This window comes from Manis javanica, chromosome 5 (assembly GCF_040802235.1).
Source record: "Manis javanica isolate MJ-LG chromosome 5, MJ_LKY, whole genome shotgun sequence".
NCBI lineage: Eukaryota > Metazoa > Chordata > Mammalia > Pholidota > Manidae > Manis > Manis javanica.
This window is the reverse complement of record NC_133160.1, coordinates 51,804,337-51,823,496: the sequence shown is the minus strand read 5'-3', so window position 1 is coordinate 51,823,496 and position 19,160 is coordinate 51,804,337. Positions and strand designations below refer to the sequence as shown.

The 19,160-nt window shown below is 36.4% G+C and overlaps 1 protein-coding gene across 5 annotated transcripts in view; it reads left to right on the top strand.

Annotated features, from left to right (window-relative positions):
• The first annotated feature begins 1,730 nt into the window (after positions 1 to 1,730).
• The window catches only part of ELMOD2 (ELMO domain containing 2), a 39,922-nt gene continuing 22,492 nt past the window's right edge, over positions 1,731 to 19,160 (top strand). The window contains exons 1-3 of one of the 5 annotated variants that reach the window (XM_036998738.2): positions 1,731 to 1,955; positions 3,080 to 3,227; positions 5,092 to 5,120. In XM_036998738.2, coding sequence (XP_036854633.1) covers positions 3,086 to 3,227; positions 5,092 to 5,120 — 171 coding nt within the window. In that variant the 5' untranslated portion in view covers positions 1,731 to 1,955; positions 3,080 to 3,085. The other 4 variants (XM_073237015.1, XM_073237016.1, XM_073237014.1 and 1 more) reach the window with 4 other exon arrangements.

The following is a 19,160-nucleotide window of genomic DNA, read 5'->3' as shown; positions in this document are numbered from 1 at the left end:
TTTTGCACGGCCAATTAAAACTATATGAACGACAGACTTCTCTGTCCCTTAAAAATACTTGGCTTTAAGCTGGTAGTGAAAAGGACCTTCATCACATCCATTCTAATTACATACTCAGGTAATTGGATAGTTCTTTCTTACTTCTCCATCTTCAGCTTCATAGTGATTCTAGTACTACCTACCATGACATTTTTATGTACAAAAAGAAATATTCAGTGAGCTGATCTGTAAAGTTCTTGAAAGGAAGGAGCGACACAGTAGCAATTCACCGGAGGATTCCACTTTATTAGGGAAAGGTGCTGGGTTATATAGGAAGGGGCATTAGCTGATTGAGGTGTCACTTCTATGGGGCTGGTGGCTATTGGCTAGGTGCTGGGATTGGGAGGGGGGCGAGAGGTGATTGGGCTTCAGGTGGCACCGGCGGGAACTGAAGACCTGGAAGAGAAGCAGGAGGTTCGCCATCTTATGGGTGGGGACCCTTCAGTTCTCTTCAAGATCTAAGATTCTATGATTTTATTATTGTAGTTTTTGTCCAGATTTCATTACCAGGTTGATTGTTGGTTGCTTCTATGGGTCAGGGATGATGGCTTATTATACACACTTAACATGTCTAGTGGTTTACGGTTAGCACCTTAAAAAAATGTTGGTTGAGGTGTGAAAAAGTGTGTATTGCTGTTTTGTGCTAACAAGGGGAAGGAGGGAATATACATATATACACTTGCATAGATTATTCCTACAGATACAGACAAGAAACTAATACTGGTTGCTTTTGAGAAAGAGGGCTGGGGGCTGGGAGTCTGGGGTGGGTAGGAGTTATTTTTCAGTGTTCTGTCTTCTGTACTTGTATTCTACTCTCTCCTTGCTCTTTCTACCCAGCCACACTAGCTTTCTTGCTACTTCTCCAACTTCCGAAGTATGCTCCTGATTGAAGGCCTTTGCACTTGTAGTTCTAGTGTCTGAAATACTCTTCCTCCGGATATTCTTTCGGTTCATTCTCTTAGTTCACTCAGGACCACTGCTCTAATGTCACCTGAACACGGAGACACCCCTGATACACTGTAACAACCCACTTCCTCCACCACACACACACACTAATACCTATTTTAGCCCCACTTGACATCCTAAATATTTGTTTATTGTATGACTCACTTTTGGAACACTGCCTGGTGCATAATAGGCAATCAACAATTATTTGCTGAATTAATGAATATACTGTTTGAAGTTGGAATTTTCTAAAAAATCATGCACATAAATTACATTTCAAGAAACAAAACCATTTAAGATATAAATATTTGATGAGTAAATTGTTAATGTTTATTACAGGACAAAGTCCAAACTTCTTTTCTCATCATATGTGCTCTCCCTGTCTTTCACATATATGCCATGGGCAAGACATTAAGTGTAACTTGCGTTTCCTCATCCATAAAGTAGGACTATTAAAAATTACCTCACAGAATTATGATTAAATGTAAGTGAAACCTCTTTCGTAACCTTGACGCTATGGAAGTTACCAAAAGCACACTGCTACTTTCGTGCTTGGAGTAGGGGAGCAAAGCACTGTTTCAACTTGCGAGACGACTAGAGGTTTCAGACGAGCAGGCTTCAGAGCAGCGCTAGGAGAGACCAATCTTCGGCGCGGGGCGGGGCTCCAAGTAGGCGTTGCCAGGGAAACTGTCAGGCATCCCTAGAATCCGAGCACGCGCGCCGGAGCAATTGTGCCCAACCTCCTTTCAGCGTTAGCAATTGGTGGAGCTCTGGCCAATAGGAGGGGACTAAGATGGGGTGGGGGCGGGCAGTGTCCCTGGGAGGGCTTTCACCGGGCTTTGCTCCCTGACTTCCGGGTCACGGTGCGTGCAGGGTGCCTTCTGTGCGGAGCGTCGTTTCCGTTGCCGGCTGTTTGCAGTTGGAGAAACCGAGGCAGCTCCAGCTCCTCCTAGTTCTTCCGCTCCTGTGAGGTGGCTGCCGTTTCTCTTCCTCTCACCCCGCGCTGCTCCGGTGCGGCTGCGCTGAGGGCGCGCGGGTTACGCGAACGCCCTAGAGCCCCTCTGAAAATCCGTGGGGCGCCGGGGTTGACCCCCATTGTGCGAGCTGCTCCTCCCGTTGGTGGGCAGCGCGCGGGATGCGCTCTGCCGGGCTCCGGAAGCGGGGCTCGGCGTAGACACTCCCCGAGGTCTGGGGAGCTCTGGCGCCCCGAAGCTTGTTTTCCCTCTTGGTAGTTACGCTTCTTTTGTCCTGATGAGCGCGGACTAGATGGATTCATTGTAAATTAAAGTCACTGTTCGGCCCTTTTCTGTTCTGCACTGATTCTGCACTGACCTACGGGGATTTCGAATCTGACAATCTCAGGCCCTAGTCCAGAGATGATGTATCTGTGCGAATGTTTAAGGCAGGAAGAAGATGGGCATTTTTAAGTAACTCCTCCTCACTTGCATTCTCTTCAGCCCTCTTCATTTAGGAGGTGATTTTTCTTATGGCATATTCATTTTTATCGACGGCGTAGTCATTACTCATAGTATTTCTGCCCTTCACCTGTTGAATGGGGAAATCAGCCGTTAAGCAGGGTGCGATCTGCTCGGTGTTTAACTTGTATACTTCAATTTGTAACCCATATGTAGTGTTTTTATTTGCGGGCATCACCTGACTGTGGGACAAATGTAACTGAAGTTATCCATAGGCCTTAAGAAGAGCTTGTTCTTTATAAAAGCAATTCTGATACATGGTTTATTTGGTTTAATTGTTGCTTAGCTGGGTTCCTTTTGTTCTTAAAACTGTCGAGCCCCATTCTGAAAGAATGAAAAATTAAAATAGGGACCTGAGAGCTTCAATTTAAATAAGTGTTTTGATTTTTGCAGTTAATTTTTAAAAAGTAATAAACTTACCACTTGACCAACCATCATTATAATTAATGTAAATAGTATATATTACTCCTGTCATTGTTTTCTTAGAGCCCTAAACAGTACTACAAAATAAACACAATGGAAAAACATAATTTGAGATTTGCTGAGTTGTATAAACTAATTTTTTTTATTTTAAAATCCATTTTAAGGTCGTTAAACCTATCGTATATTTCCTTCTCCAGGAAAAAATGTTTATTTCTCTGTGGGAGTTCTTCTATGGGCACTTCTTTCGATTTTGGATGAAATGGCTCTTACGACAGATGACTGGAAAGTGTGAATTGCAGCGAATTTTTGATACTTATGTAGGTGCACAAAGGACACACAGGATAGGTAATGTTTGAATTTTTTAAATGGAAAAGATTTTAACTCTCAAAGACTTTTTTCTCGATATTCATAGCAACAGACACACTAATTACATATCCTAATCAAATCATTGAAAACTCAGTTTCATAATCTTTGAAATCTGGTTTTGAATTCTTTCATCTCTAGAACTATGATTTTATAGGAAAGAAACTCATTATTATTTAACTTAATATGTGTGTAAAGAATTATCTTCTCTGGCTCCTGAAATTCATCAGTTATTCCTTAAATTATAGTTACAATCTGTTTTCTAGAGAAAAGTATCTGTACTTCGGTGGTAAGCCTTTTGAAATTTCATTCAAGTGATGGGGCAGAGAGTCTGGAAGTAGATCCATTTTTGTACTCAGCATCTTTCATCAATCTGTTAATCTGTTACATATTTCATGAAAGGACAAAAACAGGTATGTAGTGGATCCCTAGCAGAAGTTGTTAGGCTCAAAATCTGCACTGTCCAGTGCTATAGCCAGTAGATTGCAAGTAACTACTGAGCACTTGAAATGTAATTAGTCTGAATTGAGATGTGTAGAAATATATACACTAGATTTCAAAGACAATGTGAAAAAAATGTAAAAATACATCATTAATTGTTTATACTCATTATATGTTGAAGTGATATTTTATCTGTTTCTTTAATGTCTCTACTAGAAAAAAAGTTCAAAGTACACATGTGTCTCATATTTGGCTTTGATTATATTTCTGTTGAGTAGAGGGCTGTCCTCTCACCTTCTAAAATTCATCAACTTTCAGTGCTTACCTGAAAATATTGCTTTAAATTAGAACACAGATCAATGAGAAATATGGTTGAGGCATTTCTCCCTGGTCAGAGTAACAAAGACCAGGAATTGGCCACAGTTCCCGTTCACTCTGTGAAATGGAAAGCTATGACTTAATCAGATCCTCTTCTGTGTTGAACAAGTGGGCTTCAACTAAGATCCACCTGCTGTAAGATTTCCGGGGTAGGTTTTGGTATCCACGACAACCAGGGAAGAATGGAAGACAAGGAATGAATAAGCCTCAGGGTGCCTGGATGATTGAAGTTTAATTACTTCCTTAGCCTTCTTGCAACTTTGTAGCTGACTAAAATAATTGCCTGCTCTTTTGCCCCTTTGACTGCTCTCAGAAGAACAAAGTACCTGTTCATAAGAAATCTTGACAGTATTGGTTGGTGTTTTGTAGTATGGGGGTAAGAACTTGTTAAGGCTTTATTTTGTGGCAAAAGCATTTTTCTTGACTTTTTCAAATTGCTGAGAAAAAGAAGACTATTAGTAAATGTGCCAGAAAAAAGTTGAAACAGACCAGTAAAAATATTCTTGTTATTGAAACCAAAGACAAGAATGGAGAAGCTATTTTGCTATTTGTCTGGTTATAGGATGTTTGGCCAGTTAATCTAAAATCCTCATTTTTGCTCCTTTTTTGTTGATTCAGTTGCTATCTCCTCAAATCTAAAAGCTTTTTCTGTAAGGCTATCAAATGAAGAAAATGTAGTAGGTAGACAGCACCTCTCACTGTTGTCAGGATGAATTTCTGTGACGTGGGCCTTGCAAGGCAGCCATGGTTAGACACTTGGGGTCTGCACAGAAAGAGATGACCCTGGAGAAATTAGCTTGGCCTCACCTCTTTAGCTCTGGCATGTTGTGTTGGGATGAGGATCTTGGAATCATATCTAATTCTCTATACTGGAATGATGAAAATTTTAAATGTTTGCTATATTATTCATGTAGAAATTATTTCTGAAACGATGAAAGTAATTTATTACTGGCTTGATATTTATACTATTTCTGAGTAATTCACAGATAGCATTCAAGTAATAACATTCTTCCTTTTTTCATTTCAGAAAGTTCATTGACATACTCCAAGAATAAGGTAGGATTTTATCGAAGTGATAATTCTAGAAAACTTATTTTTAAGATACCTTTAAAAAAATGCCTCAATTTTAGAATTATTTTTGATGTCCTACTAGAAGAGTCTTTGCTGTAAAGAATGTTGAGTGACATTTCCCACTGTAGAAGTAATGTTTTATTTTTAAAACAGTTTCTCTATGCGTGGATTTTAATGCTACTCATACACAAAGAAAGTATTTGAAGGATTTGTCCTGTTCTAAGGTTTTGCTTGTTTATTTTGCTTGAAAAATTTATAGCTTCAGGGAAAGCAGTGTCTTGGGAGGAAAACCTTCTCTTAGACTGTGTCCTTAGGTTAGGTGAGAAAAGCAAGCAATTTCCGTAGTTATAGAGAACCCTGGGTCATGTACTTTTTGATTCAAAATAAGTAATGTCTCATGCTATTTATTAGTCAGCTTTTGCTTTGTAACAAACTTATAAAATCTCAGTAACACAAAACAATACAGTACTTATTTTTTGCTCCCATGTCCCACTGGAGAGGCTCTTCTTTCAGGCTGATGTATAGTTGTCTCCTTCTGGGAAACCAGGTTAAAAAGGTAGTGGGTACCTGCAGAATGTTTTTCTCACAGAGGAAAAGGTCCAACTACACAGACATATTTTAAGTTTCCTTATGTCATGTCCATTAACATCCTATTGTCTAAAGTTATGTGGCTAAGTCCAAGTCAAGGGGCAGAGAAATACCCTATATCCACCAGAAGGCCACGGTAAGCATGTTGATACATTCAATTACAGGGGAGTGAAAAATTGGAATCAGTAATTCAGTTGACTACATGCCATAATTCCCTATGGTAGCTCACAGTTTTTCTCTATGTATAATTTGGAGAGGCAAAGGTAGAGTTTGAGTCATCTAGACCATTGTTTGAAATCCCATAGTAGATCACAGCCAGCATTAAACAACACCAACAAAAGAATAGAGTAGAAAATAATTGGTCATCATAAAGGTAAATATTGTTTTACATCATTTTAATTTGAGTTATCTATGTGTGTACATCTATATATATTTAGATATCTTTATGTATGTTTGTACTTGGTCATGATGAACAATGTAGATCAAAAATATAGGGTCAAAAATGTTGACCTGTTGCTTTCTAATGATACTGATATGAGTTACTGATTCATGCCAGAAAGAAAATGAACGTTCTTGAAATGTTGCAAGCATATCAGTTATGTTCTGGAGACTGACTCATAAAATAGGTGCTTTAGTGATTTGGTTACGGTCTTTTATTTATGAATGGTCAATGCAGGAATGACTCATACACATGAACGAATGGGGGGGGAGTCTAGAGTCCTGCTGTTGTTCAGCATCTTAGAGAGTGATTAATGTAAATATTTTTAAAATGAGAATGTAGGGATATACAAGGTGCTAGTTTTAACATTTATTTATATTTTATCCACCCATATCGTTCCATTAAGTGAAACTTAGAATGTAATTTCACAAAGTAACACTGACATAAATTGTAGATGAGCCACTGGAGAGACTCTGGAACTGGGAGGTCAGTGTCACATCTGTCCGTGTAACTATAGTAAGGCTGATTGTAACAATTTTGGTCACAAAATTTACTAATGGGACTTTATGTGTGGTAAAATCACGGCCGACTTAAGTGGGTCCATACATAGAAGTTACTTCACGAGAACTCTAGTGCCTCGGTAGAAACCTTGACCAAAGATTTGAATGATTGCCATATATTCAACATTCCACTGGGGTCTTTGAGATATACAAAAGAAGTTAAGACTATTAATGAATGAAATTATGAATAGGCATTTATAGAAGGAAGAGGTAAATGTGGGCTGAAGTGTTTGGTGACTTTAAGGTAGTGGTTACAAGTTAAAGAAGAAAAAAAGGTTCATCATTTTTTTAAATCTCATTTACTGGCTATTAAAAGTTCAATTGAAAAGTAAACATTAAAATTAATATTCTTATGATTTTATTATTAAAATGTATACATTTGCTAGTAGTGTTTTTTAGGACATACTAAGAAGAGGATGGTCAACAAATGGGTAAATACTTAACTGAATTAAATCATAGAAGCTTTGTTTTCTTGAAGTTTTAAAGCTAAGGTAAACTTGTCAAACAATTGCAGGAATCCTCATCAGTTTAAACAGAATTTATGGTGTGTATAACATCTCGTATATTTCATTTATTTTGTAGGGTAAAATCAAATTCTGATTTTGTGATATTTCTACTAACCTGATGTTTTATTCATACTAAAAATATCTGAATTCAATTCCTGATTCTGTCACCAGTTGTTTAACTTTGTTCAAATTACTTATTTTCTCATTGAAAAGTACATATTGATATCAAAATGGTTGTTTTAGGATTAGTGTGATGCTAGTGTGCAAGTAGGCTAAGAGAATGACTAGTACATGATAGGTGTCAAACAAAAATAGCAGTTACTAGTAATATTAATGACAATTGAATTAAACCAATAAAAACTGTAAGATTTTTAGAAGTTTGAAATATGAAAACTTTGTAGGTATTTAAATACTCAATATTATGGATGATTGCTGTGAATAAAAGTGATTTTAATTAACTACTAAGGCCAGTTCCTTAAAACAGTATGGTCTTGACAGGTAGCAAACTGTTCCATTGTAGAAACTCTTTCTTTGATTAATAAAAATTTGAGTCTCATTTGCTTGTATTTTAGATTAAGGACTACTTACCAAATGTATATTGAGTTATTAAATTTTGGGATTTTTAAAATGACAATGAAAGCTTTATGAGAATTTGGGGAGCATAATTCAGTGCTCTGCTGAGATGTCTGGTTGCCATGTAAAGTATGGTAATGTTGCAAAGTTCCACTTTTCTTAGTAGCCACATACAGGTATTTGAAAATTTAATTTAGAGAAAGAGTACTTTGTCAACCTACTAGTGTTTTTGATTGACTGTGTTTTCAATTGTAGCTGCTGTCTTAGCTTTTAAATAACAATGATAACATTCTAGATGTTAAATAAAAAGTTAGTGTTATGCCATCAGTTTAGCTGTCTGTGAGTTTATGGTATAGTGATACACGTTTCATATTATTTGGTCTAATTTCCCAAAAGCTAGACTTTAAGTACCTAATCTTTAAGGTACTATATTACTACATAGGCATTGTGGTTCAAAAATGAAGCATTGACGCTGTTGTGATACTAACACAAAGGTATGTATAATCTCCCCAAATTTGCTTCTATAGAGAAATTCACTGTTGATGCTTATAAATGTGTGCTAGTCATATAATTTGTAATCTACTATCAAAGTAGGTGTAATAAAAAAGACTACATTACTTTTATGTTCATATGTTCATTTATAATAAAATCATAAGCATAAGCATATATTCTTAGAAAATATATGACAAGTGATTCATATATATTGCAGTCTCATTCTTATCACCTACTTTTTCTTTTTGTTTTCCTTTTATTTATTAATGTATTATTGATACTCTTCTGAAGGTGTCACATGAAAAACAATGTGGTTACTCTATTTACCCATATTATCAAGTCCCCACCCATACCCCATTGCAGTCACTGTCCATCAGTATAGTAAGATGCCACAGATTCACCATTTGCCTTCTCTGTGCTACACTTGTCTTCCCTGTGACCCCCCACACAATGTGTATTAAACATAATACCCCCCCCAACCCCTTATCCCTCCCCATCCACCCTCCCACACCACTCCCCTTTGGTAACCACTAGTCCCTTCTTGGAGACTGTGAGTCTGCTGCTGTTTTGTTCCTTCAGTTATGCTTCATTGTTATACTCCACAAATGAGGGAAATCATTTGGCACTTGTCTTTCTTTGCCTGGCTTATTTCACTGAGCATAATATCTTCCAACTCCACCCATGTTGTTGCAAATGGTAGGATTTGTTTCTTTCTTATGGCTGAATAGTATTCCATTGTGTATATTTACCACCTCTTCTTTATCCATTCATCTAATGATGTACACTTAGGTTGCTTCCATATCTTGGCTGTTGTAAATAGTGCTGTGATAAGCAGGGGTGCATATGTCTTTTTGAATCTGAGAACTTGTATTCTTTGGGTAAATTCCAAGGAGTGGGATTCCCGGGTTAAATGGTATTTCTGCTTTTAGTTTTTTGAGTAACCTCCATATTGCTTTCCACAATGGTGAACTGGCTTACATTCCCACCACCAGTGTAGGAGGGCTCCCCTTTTTTTGCATCCTCACCAGCATTTGTTGTTCTTAGTCTTTTCAATGCAGGCCATCTTTACTGGTGTGAGGTGATATCTCATTGTGGTTTTATTTGCATTTCTCTGATGATTAGTGATGTGGAGCATCTTTTCATGTATCTGTTGGCCATCTGAATTTCTTCTTTGGAGAATTGTCTCTTCATATCCTACATGCATTTTTTAATAGGGTTATTTGCTTTTTGGGTGTTATGGCATGTGAGTTCTTTATATATTGTGGATGTTAACCTCTTGTCAGATATGTCATTTACAAATATATTCTCCCATACTGTAGGATGTCTCTTTGTGTTCTATTAATGGTGTCCTATGCCATACAGAAGCTTTTTAGCATGATGTAGTCCTATGTGTTCATTTTTTATTTTGTTTCCCTTGCCCAAGGAGATGTGTTCATGAAAAAGTTGCTCATGTTTATATTCAAGAGATTTTTGCCTATGTTTTCTTCTAAGAGTTTTATGGTTTCATGACTTACATTCAGGTGTTGGATCCACTTTGAGTTTACTTTTGTGTATGGGGTTAGGCAATAATCCAGTTTCATTCTCTTGCATGTAGCTGTCCAGTTTTGTCAACACCAGCTGTTGAAGAGGCTGTCATTTCCCCCATTGTAAATCTATGGCTCCTTTATTATATATTAATTGACCATATGTGCTTGGGTTTATATCTGGGCTCTCTATTCTGTTCCAATGGTCTATGGGTCTGTTCTTGTGCCAGTACCAAATTGTCTTGATTACTGTGGCTTTGTAGTAGAGCTTGAAGTCAGAGAGCATAATCCCCTGAGCTTTATTCTTCCTTCTCATGATTGCTTTGGCTTTTTGGGGTATTGTTTGGTTCCATATGAATTTTAGAATTGTTTGCTCTAGTTTGTTGAAGAATGCTGTCTGTATTTTGATAGGGATTCTATTGAATCTGTAGACTCCTTTAGTCAGGATGGTCATTTTGACAATATTAATTCTTCCTGTCCATAAACATGGGATGTGTTTCCATTTATTGTTATCTTCTTTAATTTCTCTCACGGGTGTCATAGACTTTACAGAGTATAGGTTTTTCACTTCCTTGGTTAGGTTTATTCCTAGGTATTTTACTCTTTTTGATGCAATTGTGAATGAAATTGTTTTCCTGATTTCTCTTTCTGCTAATTGACTGTTCGTGTATAGGAATGCAACAGATTTCTGTGTATTAATTTTGTGTCCTGCAACTTTGCTGAACTCAGATATTAGATTTAGTAGTTTTGGAGTAGATTCTTTAGGGGTTTTTTATGTACAATATTTCATTTGCAAACAGTGACAGTTTAACTTCTTCTTTACCAATCTGGATGCCTTTTATTTCTTTGTGTTGTCTGATTGCCGTGGTGAGGAACTCCTGAATGAAAGTGGAGAGAATGGGCATCCTTATCTTGTTCCCGTTATTAAAGGCAAGGCTTTCAGCTTCTCGCTGTTAAGTAAGATATTCATGTGGTTTTTCTCCTTTTTGTTGATGTGGTGGATTATTTGATGGATTTTCTAATATTGTACATCCTTGCATGCCTGCAAAAAATCCTACTTAATCATGGTGGATTATCTTTTTGAAGTATTTTTTAATTCAGTTTGCTAATATTGTGTTGACTATTTTTGCATCTGTGTTCATCAGGGATATTGGTCTGTAATTTTCTCTTTTTGTGTTGTCTTTGCCTGGTTTTGGTATTAGAGTGATGCTGGCCTCAGAATGAATTTGGAAGTATTCCCTTCTCTTCTACTTTTTGGAAAACTTTAAGGAGGATGGGTATTAGGTCTTCACTAAATATTTGATAAAATTCAGCGGTGAAGCCATCTGTCCCAGGGGTTTTGTTCTTAGGTAGTTTTTTGATTACCAGTTCAATTTCTTTGCTGGTAATTGGTCCGTACAGATTTTCTTTTTCTTCCTTGGTCATCCTTGGAAGGTTGTATTTTTCTAGAAAGTTGTCCATTTTTTCTAGGTTATCCAGTTTGTTAGCATATAATTTTTCATAGTGTTCTCTAATAATTCTTTGTATTTCTGTGGTGTCCATAATGATTTTTCCTTTCTCATTTCTGATTCTATTTAAGTGTGTAAACTCTCTTTTATTCTTGATAAGTCTGGCTAAGGGTTTATCTATTTTATTTTCTCGAAGAACCAGCTCCTGCTTTCATTCTTCCTGTTGTTTTATTCTTCTTGATTTTATTTATTCCTGCTCTGATCTTTACTATGTCCCTCCTTCTACCAACTTTGGGCCTCATTTGTTCTTCTTTTTCTAGTTTTGTTAATTGTGAGTTTAGACTGTTCATTTGGGATTGTTCTTCCTGAGGTAGGCCTCTATTGCAATATACTTCCCTCTTAGCATGGCTTTTGCTGCATCCCACAGATTTTGTGGTGTTGAATTATTGTTATTTGTCTCCATATATTGCTTGATCTCTGTTTTTATTTAGTCATTGATCCATTCATTGTTTAGGAGCATTCATTATTTAGGAGCCTCTGTGTGGGGGGGCTTTTTCATTTTCTTTGCATAATTTATTTCTAGTTTCATACCTTTGTGGTCTGAGAAACTGGTTGGTACAATACCAATCTTTTTGAATTTACTGAGGCTCTTTTTGTGTCATTAGTATATGGTGTATTCTTGAAAATGTTCCATGTGCGCTTAAGAAGAATGTGTATTCTGCTACTTTTGGGTGTAGACTTCTGTAGATGTCTGTTAGGTCCGTCTGTTTTAATGTGTTGTTCAGTGTGTCTCTGTCCTTACTTAGTTTCTGTCTGGTTGATCTGTCCTTCAGAGTGAGTGGAGTATTGAAGTCTCCTAGAATGAATGCATTGCATTCTATTTCCCCTTTTAATTCTGTTAGTATTTGTTTCACATATGTAGGTGCTTCTGTGTTGGGCACATAGATATTTGTAGTGGTCATATCTTCTTCTTGTATTGACCCCTTTATCATTATGTAATATCCTTCTTTGTCTCTTGTGGCTTTCTTTGTTTTGAAGTCTATTTTGTCTGATACAAGTACTGTAACTCCTGCTTTTTTGTCTCTATTAGTTGCATGAAAACTTTTCCCATCCCTTCACTTTTCACCTATGTATGTCTTTGGGTTTAAAGTGAGTCTCTTGTAGGCAGCATATAGATGGGTCTTGTTTTTTTATCATTCAGTGACTATGTCTTTTGATTGGTGTGTTCAGACCATTTACATTTAGGGTGATTATCGATAGGTATGTACTTATTGCCATTGCAGGCTTTAGATTCATGATTACTAAAAGTTCAAGGGCAACTTCCACTATCTAAGGGTCTAACTTAACTCACTTAGTATGCTATTACAAACATAATTTAGAGGTTCTTTTCTTTTTTTCTCCTCCTTTTTCTTCCTCCTCCATTCTTTATATATTAGGTATCATGTTCTATACTCTTTGTCTATCCTTTGACTTACTTTGGGGGGTAATTGATTTAATTTTCCACTTGCTTAGTAATTAACTGTTCTACTTGCTTTACTGTGGTTTTATTACCTCTAGTGACAGCTATTAAACATTAGGAACACTTCCATCTATAGCAGTCTCTCCAAAATACACTGTAGAGATGGTTTGTGGAAGGTAAATTTCTCAGCTTTTGCTTATCTGGAAATTGTTTAATCCCTCCTTCAAATTTAAATGATAATCTTTCTAGATAAAATATTCTTGGTTCGAGGCCCTTCTGCTTCATTGCATTAAATATATCATGCCACTCCCTTCTGGCCTGTAAGGTTTCTGCTGAGAAGTCTGATGATAGCCTGATGGACTTTCCTTTGTATGTGATCTTATTTCTCTCTCTGGCTGTTTTTAATAGTCTGTCCTTATTCTTGATCTTTGCCATTTTAATTATTATATGTCTTGGTGTTGTCTTCTTTGGGTCTTTTGTGTTGGGAAATCTGTGCACCTCCATGGCCTAAGAGACCTTCTCCCTCCCCAAATTGGGGCCACTTTCAGCAGTTACTTCCTCAAAGACACTTTCTATACCTTTTTCTCTCTCTTCTTCTCGTCCCCATATAATACGAATATTGTTCCATTTGGATTGGTCACACAGTTCTCTCAATATTCTTTCATTTTCAGAGATCCTTTTTTCTCTCTGTGCCTCAGCTTCTTTGTATTCCTTTTCTCTAATTTCTATTTCATTTATCATCTCCTCCACCTTATATAATCTGCTTTTAAAATCTTCCATCGTATGTTTCATTTCTGATTGTGTGTTCCACAATGATTGAATCTCTGACTGGAATTCATTCCTGAGTTCTTGAATATTTTTCTGTACCTCCATGAGCATGTTTATGATTTTTATTTTGAAATCTCTTTCAGGAAGATTCATGAAATGGGTTTCATTTGACTCTTTTTCTGGTGTATGTATGATTTTGCTTTGCACCAGGTTCCTTTGATGTTTCTTATTTATATGTGGTGCCCTCTAGTGCCCAGAAGCTCCACTCTCTCGAGCTACTCAGCCCCTGGAGCAATGTCGGGGTTTGCAGGGGAGCAGTGTTGCTGCCTGGGGAGAGGAAAGAGCTGTTTCCTGCTTCCCCGCTGCTATGCCTGTCTCCAATGCCAGAACCATGGGCTGAACACACATGCATAAGCCTCTATGCCTTGCATTTGTAATTGCTGTAGGCAGGGCATCCCTCTGGCTGGTCTGATGCCAGGGCAGGGTTTGCCGTTTTGTGAGCCAGGTGCGGGCTGGCCGGGAGGAAAGTGTAACAGGCTGTGTATCACAGAGGGGGGCTTTGGAGCTGCATAGCCAGCCAGTGGGATAGAATGCCTAAAGACCATGAAATTTCCCAACCTGCTGGGCAGAGTGGACCCGGACAATTTTGTTGAACTGTCCTTTCTCCTGAGCAGTAAGGTCTATGCAATCCTTGACCCTTTAGCAGCCGTCTCGCTGTTAGGAAGTCTCTCAGACTGCCAGTCTTTCTTTCATCCCAGAGCAGCCAGATATGGATCCCTGTTTTCCACAAATGGCTGGAATCTCAGTGTCTCCAGGTATTCTGCCTGTCTTAGCTTTCCAACACCCCTAATCATCAGAGTGCCATGCAATGTAGGTTCATGCTACCAGAGCAGATCTCCAGAGCTAGGTGTTCAGCATTCCCAAGCCTCTATTCCTTCCCAGCTCTGTTTCTCTTCCTTCTGCCAGTGAGCTGGGGTGGGGGGGAAGGGCTTGGGTCTCACTGGATCATGGCTTTGGTACATTACCCTGTGCGTGAGGTCTATTCTTTTCTCCAGGTGTATTCAGTCTGGCGCAGCTTTCTTTCCTGTTGCTTTTTCAGGATTAGTTGTATTAATATATTTTCATATTATATGTGGTTTTAGGAGGAGGCCTCTGTCTCACCTCTCATGCTGCCATCTTTAATCTTCCACCTACTTTTTCTTTAGCTCAAAAGTATATATCATTGGGAAAATCATCTTTGCAAGCTCACATGTTTTGAGGTTAAAAAGAAAGTTTTAGAATTGCTGACCTAAAACATTATTTATGTACTATCTATTCTAGTATTGAATATACCCTCAAAGTAGTGGGATACATGAGAAGTTAGAAAATATTGTAATGGGTTATATTTATCCTCCACCTATGCTGTTATTTTGTTTTTGATGAGGAATCAAAGACCTGTCAAAAAGGTAAAGAATAAGCCAGAGATTGACAAAAGGATAAAAAAGCAGGACCCAACTGAATGTTGTTTCAAGAAGCATATTCTAAAATGAAGACACAAACAAATAGAAAATAAAAGATTATACTGTACAAAAAGTATACAAAAGCTGTTGTGGCTTCCTTTTACAAAACATAAGCTTTAGTATTACCAGAGGGGCTAATTTTTTTTTAATGATGGAAGAGTTAATTTCTCAAGAAAACATAACAATTTAAAAAATAGATGCACTTATTAAACTGCAAAATACTTGAAGCAAAAATTGACTCAAATTAAGGGAGAAACACAGGAATCCATAATCATAGCTGGAATATTTAACATATTTCTCTCAATAACTGATAATGCAAAAAAACTTAAATATTTGTGTATTTGAACAGTACTATTAACCATCTTGACCTAATTGACTTTTATAGAATGCTATATGCAACAAATGCAGACTACACATTCTCAAGTACACATGGAACATCCATGCAGATACATCATATGCTGAGTCTTTAAATAAATCTCAGTAAGTTTCAAAAGATTGAATTTATGCAGAGTAAGTCCCCAACAGTGCTAAGTTAGAAATAGGAAAAAATGGGGCATCTAGAAAATCCGCAAATACCTGGAAATTAAAAATCCAAGTAACACTTAGATCAGAGAAGAATTTACAAGGGAAATTGAAAAAGAAAATTGAACTGAATGATAATGAAAACACAACAAATCAAAATTTGTGGAGTGCACCTGAAGAGTTTAAAGGCCTAAAATTAGTGGTCATGCTTATATCTTAAGAATTAGAAAAGAGAGCAAATAAAACCCAAACTAAGTAAGAGAAAGGAAATAATAGAAAAAAGATATTTTAAAATTGATAAAAAACTAATTGACAAAAATAGGAAATACTAAACTCAAAATTTGATTTTTTGAAAATGTTAGTAATATTAATAACCCTTAGCAACACTGATTGAGAAAGAGAGAAAACCCAAATTACCAGGAATATCAGAATGAAAAGAGGGGCATCGCTACATTTCCAGTCATTAAAAGTGTAATGAGATACTATGGACAACTTTATGCCAATAAATGCTATAGCTTAGATGAAAGGGGGGACAAAGTCCTTTAAAAACGCAATATATCAAAACTAAGGCAAAAAGAAATTAGAAATTTAAAAAATCAAAATAACCATATACATAATAAATGAAATTTGTAATTTAAGGATTTTGTACAAATACTCTCCAATATTAGCTTAACTAGCAAACTCTTAAACATTTAAGAAGAAGTAATACCACTATTATGTAAACTAGAAAATTGAGTAAGAAACAGCATTTTATGAGGCAAGTCTAACCCTTATACTAAAACCAAGGACAAAAACCAAGGACAATAAATGTAAATTACAAATCAACATCCTTCATGAATATAGATACAAAAATTATTCATTAGCAAATTGATCCCAGTTATTATATAAGAAGAATAATACATCAACATTGAGTTGTCAAAATCAGTGAATGTAATTTACCACATTAAAGTAAATTAGAAATATTTGGTCTTTTGAATAGATACTGAAACTTTTGACAGAACTCAATACCCATTCTTGATTAAAAACACTCATCTAACCAGGAATAGAATGACCTTCCTCATCCATTAAAGGCCCATCTGTGAAAAACCTACAGCTAATATGATACTGAAATCTTGAATGCTGTCCACATTCTTGTGAACAAGTCAAGGATGTTTAGTATCTCTGCTTTTATTAATCATTGTGCTAGAGATCCTAGGTAGTACATTAAGGCAAGACAAAGAAATCAAGACATAATGATTGAAAAGAAAGAAACTATTAACAAAATGACATAGCTTTTGAGTGTAGAGAATGCTAAGAAATCTACAAAAACTACTGGCATTATTAGTGGTTGAGTTTAGCAATGTCACAGGACACAGTGTGCTTCTATATCTCAGCAGCAGACTTTTGGAAAACAAAAAAAGAACAATACCACTTAACATAGTATCCAGGAACAAAATACTCAGTGATGAATTTAGTAAAAGATATGCAAGACTTCTGCACTAAAGCTCTTTTTTCTGGGGAAAGTTAAAGTGGAAATATATAGTATCTTCATTGATGTGGAAGATTCAATATTGTAAAGATGTTAATCCCCTTATTGACCTATGGATTCAGTGCAGTTCCAATCAAAATCCCAGCAAGTTGTTTTTGAAGAAGTGATAAGCTCATTCTAAAGTTTAAGAAAATACAAGTGGCCAAATATAGCCCAGTAATCAAAAAGAACAAAGTTAGAGGACATCAAGACTTTTTATGGGCAAATGGATAAATATAACAGATTAAGAGACCAGAAGTGGACCACACGTAATTTTTAACAAGGATGCCGAAGCAATTCAATGAGGTTAGGAAAGAACTTTGAATAAATAGGACCAGAACAACTGGCTCTCCAAGTGAGGTAGGAAACAGACAAGGCTCAACTATCTCCTACCACATATGGAAATGAATTTAATAGGGACTTTAGACATATGTATAAACTAAAACCTTAAAGCTTCTCAAAGAAAGCATAGGAGAATATCTGCCACCTTAGAAAGATTTCTTTTAGAACAGATAGAGTGCTACCACTTAAGGAAAAAAATTGAAAGACTTCATCAAAATAAAAGCCACTTATCAGAGATACTTTTAAGAAATGAATAAGCAAGGCTGAGAGAAAATATTTGCAGCCATATATCTGATTAGGGACTTGTAGCTAGTAAGGAAGTTTAGAACTCTAATAAAAAGACAACACAATTTTTGAAAGGACAAAAGCCTTGGATAGTCACTTCACAAGGAATATATATATATATATATATATATCGTATATATATATATATATGTACACACACATGTATAAATATATACATGTATAATACATATATTCATCTATTTGTATACATAAAATAATATATATATAAATAAAAATGGCCTGAAAGCACTTGTAAAAGTGCTCTACATTATTAGTCACCAGAAAAATGCAAATTAAAACCACAATGAAAGGCCACTACATACCCACTAAAATAGGGTAATGAAATTTCCTAAGTGAAATAGACTAACCACCACCAAGTGTTGGGGAACCACCTATAGGAGCATAAAATGGTACCAGTATTTTAGAAAATGGTTTAGGCAGTTTCTTTGAAAGTTAAACATTATATCCTATTATCTTAGCAGTTCCACTCTTAGTTGTTTAAGAGAAATGAAAACATGTATTTACAGAAAATAAAGATTGTTCATAGCAGTTTTATTCATTAGTCTCAAACTGGAAACAATGCAAATACCCAACACCAGGAGAATGAATAAGCAAACCGAGATATCCATACAATGAAATACTACTCAATAATTAAAAGGAATAAATTACTGATCAAAGCAAGAATGTGGGTGAATCCTAGTAACATGTTAAGTGAAAGAAGCCAGACCAAAAGAGCACATACCTTATGATTCCATTTATATGCACACTACAAAGTTACGATGATAGAAATTAGAACAGTGGTTGCTTCCTGGAAGGATTGATTGGAAAGGGGCAGAGGGAACATTCTAGGATGATGGAAATGTTCTGTGTCTTGATAGGGATGTGCAGTACTTTGGTGCATTTGCTAAAACTGATCAAATGGAATATGTGACATCTGTTCTTTCACGTATTTAAGTTACCCTCAATTTTCAAAAAAAAAAGCAATAAAATAGTGTAGGAAGGGGAAAGGTTTTGCTGAGAGGCTAGATGTTTCTATTCTGAGCTCAGTTTATGCATGTTTTCAAGTTCATTCAATCAGTTATTCACTCATAACTTGAGAGTGAATAAGTGAGGCATAGGCCGGTAGAAAATTTAGAAAAGTAAACAAGTATGGTGTAATAAGTGCTTTGTAACTGAGGTATAAGCATAAAAGGGAATAGCTAACTCCAGGGCTGAAGAAGCCTTCACAGAGAAGATGCCACTTGACTAGGGTTTTTCATGTTTTAGGAGTTTGTAATATATGCAAATATTCCCACCCATGGTGAAGGTCGTCATTTTACTACTGTTGGTTTTAAGCTTCAAGACATTTCCTGTAGCCATATCATCCCAGGACTTGGCCAATTTGACCTTGTTGGCCATGTTTGTATCCTTACTGATTGTTAGTCATTAATGATTTTCCTTCTCACTTTTTATTTGTTTTGAGAGACTCCCTTTTCTTTCCTCCCTTCCCTTCCTTCTCTTTCTCTGTCCCTCCG